This window comes from Tasmannia lanceolata, unplaced genomic scaffold (assembly GCF_043159265.1).
Source record: "Tasmannia lanceolata isolate RefF3 unplaced genomic scaffold, GAP_Taslan_0.1 ptg000015l, whole genome shotgun sequence".
In the NCBI taxonomy this organism is placed as follows: domain Eukaryota; kingdom Viridiplantae; phylum Streptophyta; class Magnoliopsida; order Canellales; family Winteraceae; genus Tasmannia; species Tasmannia lanceolata.
Genome location: NW_027518692.1, coordinates 42,381,818 through 42,386,560, shown reverse-complemented (window position 1 = coordinate 42,386,560; position 4,743 = coordinate 42,381,818). Strand labels below are relative to the sequence as shown.

At 43.4% G+C, this 4,743-nt stretch overlaps 1 protein-coding gene across 1 annotated transcript; it reads left to right on the top strand.

The window, feature by feature from the left end:
• The first annotated feature begins 511 nt into the window (after window positions 1-511).
• LOC143845543 (UDP-glucuronate 4-epimerase 6-like) lies at window positions 512-2,819 on the top strand. The gene is made up of 2 exons (XM_077353921.1): window positions 512-1,493; window positions 2,218-2,819. Exons 1-2 carry the CDS (start codon window positions 573-575, stop codon window positions 2,608-2,610), a joined length of 1,314 nt encoding a protein of 437 aa, XP_077210036.1. The 5' UTR covers window positions 512-572; the 3' UTR covers window positions 2,611-2,819.
• Window positions 2,820-4,743: the final 1,924 nt, after the last annotated feature.

Here is a 4,743-nt window from a genome sequence, read left to right as displayed (position 1 = left end):
CAGTCTCCTTTTTCTACAAAAAAAAATACTACTGAATCTCAATCACCTATGATGTCTCCGAGCGTGATTTTTGCCATACGGGTTCTGTTCTGTTATTTATTCCAAAAGCAGGGGTATTTACAAGAGAACTCAATTTCAATTCTTTATTTCCATCAAGTGCCCTCAACTCCCCAAAACTCTCTCTCTCTCTCTCTCTCTCTCTCTCTCTCACACACACACACACACACAACTAGGGGCAATTACAAACAAAAAAAGAACTAATCAAGTAAGTCATATATTCAAACCCTTTTCTTCCCCGGGCCACCCCTATTTTGACTCCACTTTTTACACTACAAGGGGTGGCCCAGATAAGAAACGGGTGCGAATGAATATATCATTTCCCTTGCCAAAAATATATTTGCAAGTTCCAATTCTTTATTCCCATCGATTGCCCTCCTTCACACGCTGTGCCCTGGACATTCACTGTCTCATTCTCTCTCTCTCTCAAACAGAAAAACCAGCTTCCTTGTCTCTTTGTAATTCTTCAAAAATTCCCCAAAAATCTCTCACATTCTCTTCCCACACTAAATTCCATGGCTTCTCCTAGTGACACAAACAAAACCAAGCTTGAACGCTACAACAGCTATCTCCGCCGCGTTAACAGCACAAAACTCCTCGCCGCCTCCTCCAAGTTCATTTTCCGCGCCACCCTTCTCCTCTCCCTCCTCCTCCTCTTCCTCACACTAAACATCCACCCCTCAACTTCCCTTACGCACTCCCACCCCACCACATTCTCCTTCTACAGCTCCGGTGCCACCTGGGAAAAACAAGTCCGCCACTCGTCCACCCCTCGCCGGCCCCACGGCTTCTCCGTCCTCGTCACTGGCGCGGCCGGCTTCGTAGGGTCCCACGCCGCCCTCGCCCTCAAAAAACGTGGTGACGGGGTCCTAGGCCTAGACAATTTTAATTCATACTATGACCCTTCTCTAAAACGCGCCCGCCAAATCCTCCTAAAAAAACGCGGCATATTCATAGTCGAAGGTGATTTAAATGACACCCCTCTCCTCGCGAAGCTCTTCGATATCGTCCTTTTCTCTCATGTCCTCCACCTCGCGGCCCAAGCCGGGGTGCGCTATGCCATGAAAAACCCACAATCCTACATAAACTCAAATATTGCTGGATTTATCAATATTCTTGAGATTGCTAAATCCGCCAATCCACAGCCATCCATTGTGTGGGCTTCTTCCTCCTCCGTCTATGGCCTCAACACCGAGAACCCATTCTCCGAATCCCACAGGACTGATCAACCGGCAAGCCTCTACGCCGCCACCAAGAAAGCCGGCGAAGAAATCGCCCACACTTACAACCATATTTATGGTCTCTCCATCACCGGACTCCGGTTCTTCACCGTTTACGGCCCATGGGGCCGGCCCGACATGGCTTACTTCTTTTTCACCAAAGACATTCTACAAGGAAAACGAATCTCCATCTTCAAATCCCAAGACGGAAAAGAGGTATTGTTGGTGCAAAAAAGCATACACTCTACTTTGGCCCTGTTCGTTTATATTATAACAACCGATTGTGAGTCCAAAGCCTATTAGGCCCTGTTCGTCTGGGATAATGATAACCGATGGTGAGCCCCCAAACTGATTATTGGATTCAAATTACATTCAATAATCAGTTTGGGGGCTCACCATCAGTTGTCATAATCCCAAACGAACAGGGCCTATTGGACTCAAAATTTAATGAGTCCATTAATAGGATTTGGACCCGCCATTGGTTGTGTGTGTTCATATTTGACTTACTTAATTTCTCTTTTTGAATTTCAAATTCTTTCAAGAGGTTTTGTTGGTGCAAAAATCCTACACTACTTTACTCCCTGTTCGTGTCAGATTATGACAACTGATTATCAGCCCTAAACCTATTATTCGACTCAAATTTAAATGTAATTTTGAGTTCTATAATGGGTTTTGGACTTACGATCGGCTGACATAATCTGAAACGAGCGAGATATTAATAAGAGCAGAAATATGTGTAGATTTTTATTTGGAAATTTTATATGGTGACACCCTTCGTATTTGTTTAAACAGCAGCCCACTTTTTAAGAGGCTATCGTTGTATCAAATATCAAGGGCGGTACTTTTGTCGTACTACCTAGACTGGGCGCCATATAATTCCTCTCTTATTTGGGCTATTTAATTTTTCTCTTTTCAAATTTTAAATTCATGGTATAAGCAGGTTTTGAGAGATTTCACGTACATAGACGATGTGGTGAAGGGTTGTTTGGGAGCATTGGACACGGCAGAGAAGAGTACCGGCTCCGGCGGGAAGAAGAAAGCTCCGGCACAGCTTAGAATCTACAATTTGGGGAACACTTCGCCGGTGTCGGTGGAGAAATTGGTTTCAATCCTCGAAGGGCTTCTTAATGACAAAGCCAAGAAGAAGGTGATCAAGATGCCGAGGAATGGCGACGTGCCATTCACACACGCCAATGTCACACTCGCACAGAGGGATTTTGGGTACAAACCCACGACCGATCTAGCCACCGGGTTGCGAAAATTCGTCAAATGGTACGTCAGGTATTATGGAATTGAGATGAAGGCAAACAAGAAGGGAAGAGATTGGAGTTGAGAGTGATACTTGAGCTGATTGTGAAGTAGTTATATCAATTGGGTCTTCTTTGTGAAATAGTTCTATCAATTGGGTCTTTGTTTGTTTTTTTTTCCTTTTTCCATTGCTATTGTTTTTACATTTGCTTTTGTTGTTGCATTGCAATTTACTAGAAGATAGAAGAAAGGATGAAGAAGAAAAGGTGGAAGAGGGGGGTATAGAAATCTGTGAATTCGTGTATGTAAAAAGGTTATGTTGTGTTTGATGATTGTGTTGGGGATACAAGAATCGATTCGTCACAAAAGGCGGGTTCGAATAGACGAAAAAGAGATAGTTGGGGGCTCAATTATTGAATAAACATCAAGTTACGATACTTTTTGGGGAGTGATAAATCGACTCCCCAAATTGATGAATCGACTCCCCATGTGTCTTTCTCTCTCCTCTAGGTTAGAGAGAGAGACAGAGGAGAGAGAGAGACACATGAGGAGTCAATTTATCCATTAGGGGAGTCGATTTATCAATGCCCCTTTTTGCCTGCTTTCTTTTATTTTTGTTTCTTTTCTTTCCCAACTTGGGTCTTACAGTCTGGTTGGATACGTTATGAATAGGATTAGAGCTTGATTTGGTGCTATGTTTTCTCTCCATATCTGCTGTTTGATTTCCAGGAAGACTATATGTGAGTCTTGGAAGTTCAAGGGATGGGTTAACTTTAATCTTTGAGGACTTGCTAGGTAATTTCACAGAGGATAAGACAAAATCTGTTACGAGCTGAGTTTCCACGAAATGGCTTTATGAGAAATTGCCCAGCTATTCTCTAATCATTGATTTAGGCCCACATTCTCTTTCTAGTCATATGGGCCAAGCACATATTCTCTTCTTCATAGAAGTCATATTCTACTCTATAACCATTCAAAAGAAAAAAAAAAAAAGAAGTCAGATGAGATTCTCTTCATAAGTTATAACCACCTCTCATAAGTCATAACCATGGTATCAGAACCAAAGGCCCAGAGTTCAAACCTCCTTGATAGCAAAAATCCACATGCAATGGCCAAACCCAAAAAAGGGGCCACATGTGCCATTAGACCTGGCAAAAAGTGACCCGGACCCGCGGGTCCACCCGGCCCGCCCCTTAAATTACGGGTCCGGGTCACCGATTGGTGACCCGTTTGAAATTGACCCGCGGGTCCACCTGGCCCGTCAAAAGTGGGCCGGGTCAGGTGGACCCGCGGGTGCGGTTTTTTTCTTGGTAATTGTCATATTTTACTACATCATTTTGGTATTTTTTAGGTAATTTTTCTACTTGTGTCCTTTTTGCGGTAATTTTTCATTTCAAACTTAGTTAATTATGAGAATCTTGCAAAAATCCGTAATGATTACTTCTCTTATTGCTAGCAACCTTTGCCCAGACCGTACTTCACCCAATCTTTGCAGCAAAGGAGAGGCTACAAGCCGAAAAATAGCCCAGGAGAAGGTGGCTAGCAAATCCCTAAATAAATAAAAAAACTCTTAAAAAATACGTCAAAAATCCGGGTGACCCGCGGGTCAACCCGGCCCGTACGGGCCGGGTGCGGGTCCAATGTCAATGACCCGTAATATTTTCCGGGTCACTTTGACCCGGCCCGTTTGACCCGGACCCGTACGGGCCGGGTCAAATCCGGCCCGACCCGCCCGTTTGCCAGGTCTATGTGCCATGTGTAGGCCAACCTAAAAAGAGGGGCCACACGTGAAAGGGAGTGTTAAAGTATAAAAGATTTAATAAAACCTTCTCCAATAGCTTAAGCTTTTGGAGTAACTGGTTGTTTCACAAAAATACCATATTATTTTATTTTTTTAAATAATTCTCGAAATTTCATAAAATACTATATTATTTTAAAAAACTTGAATTCTCGAAATTGCGGCCGGAATGACCAAAATTTGGTAAAACTCGAAATTTCGGTTTCAGTCTCAACCGAAATCCGAAATTTCGAAGTTCAGCCGAAATTTAAAACTATGGTTTCACAAATACAAAATGGATGTAGGGTACTTATATCCGGATATGGTAATCTAAAAAGGGCAGCCCAGTGCACGAGGTTCTCGCCATTGCGGGGTCTGGGGAGGGCTAGATGTACGTAGCCTTACCCCTGCTTTGCAGAGAGGCTGTTTCCGTGACTCGAA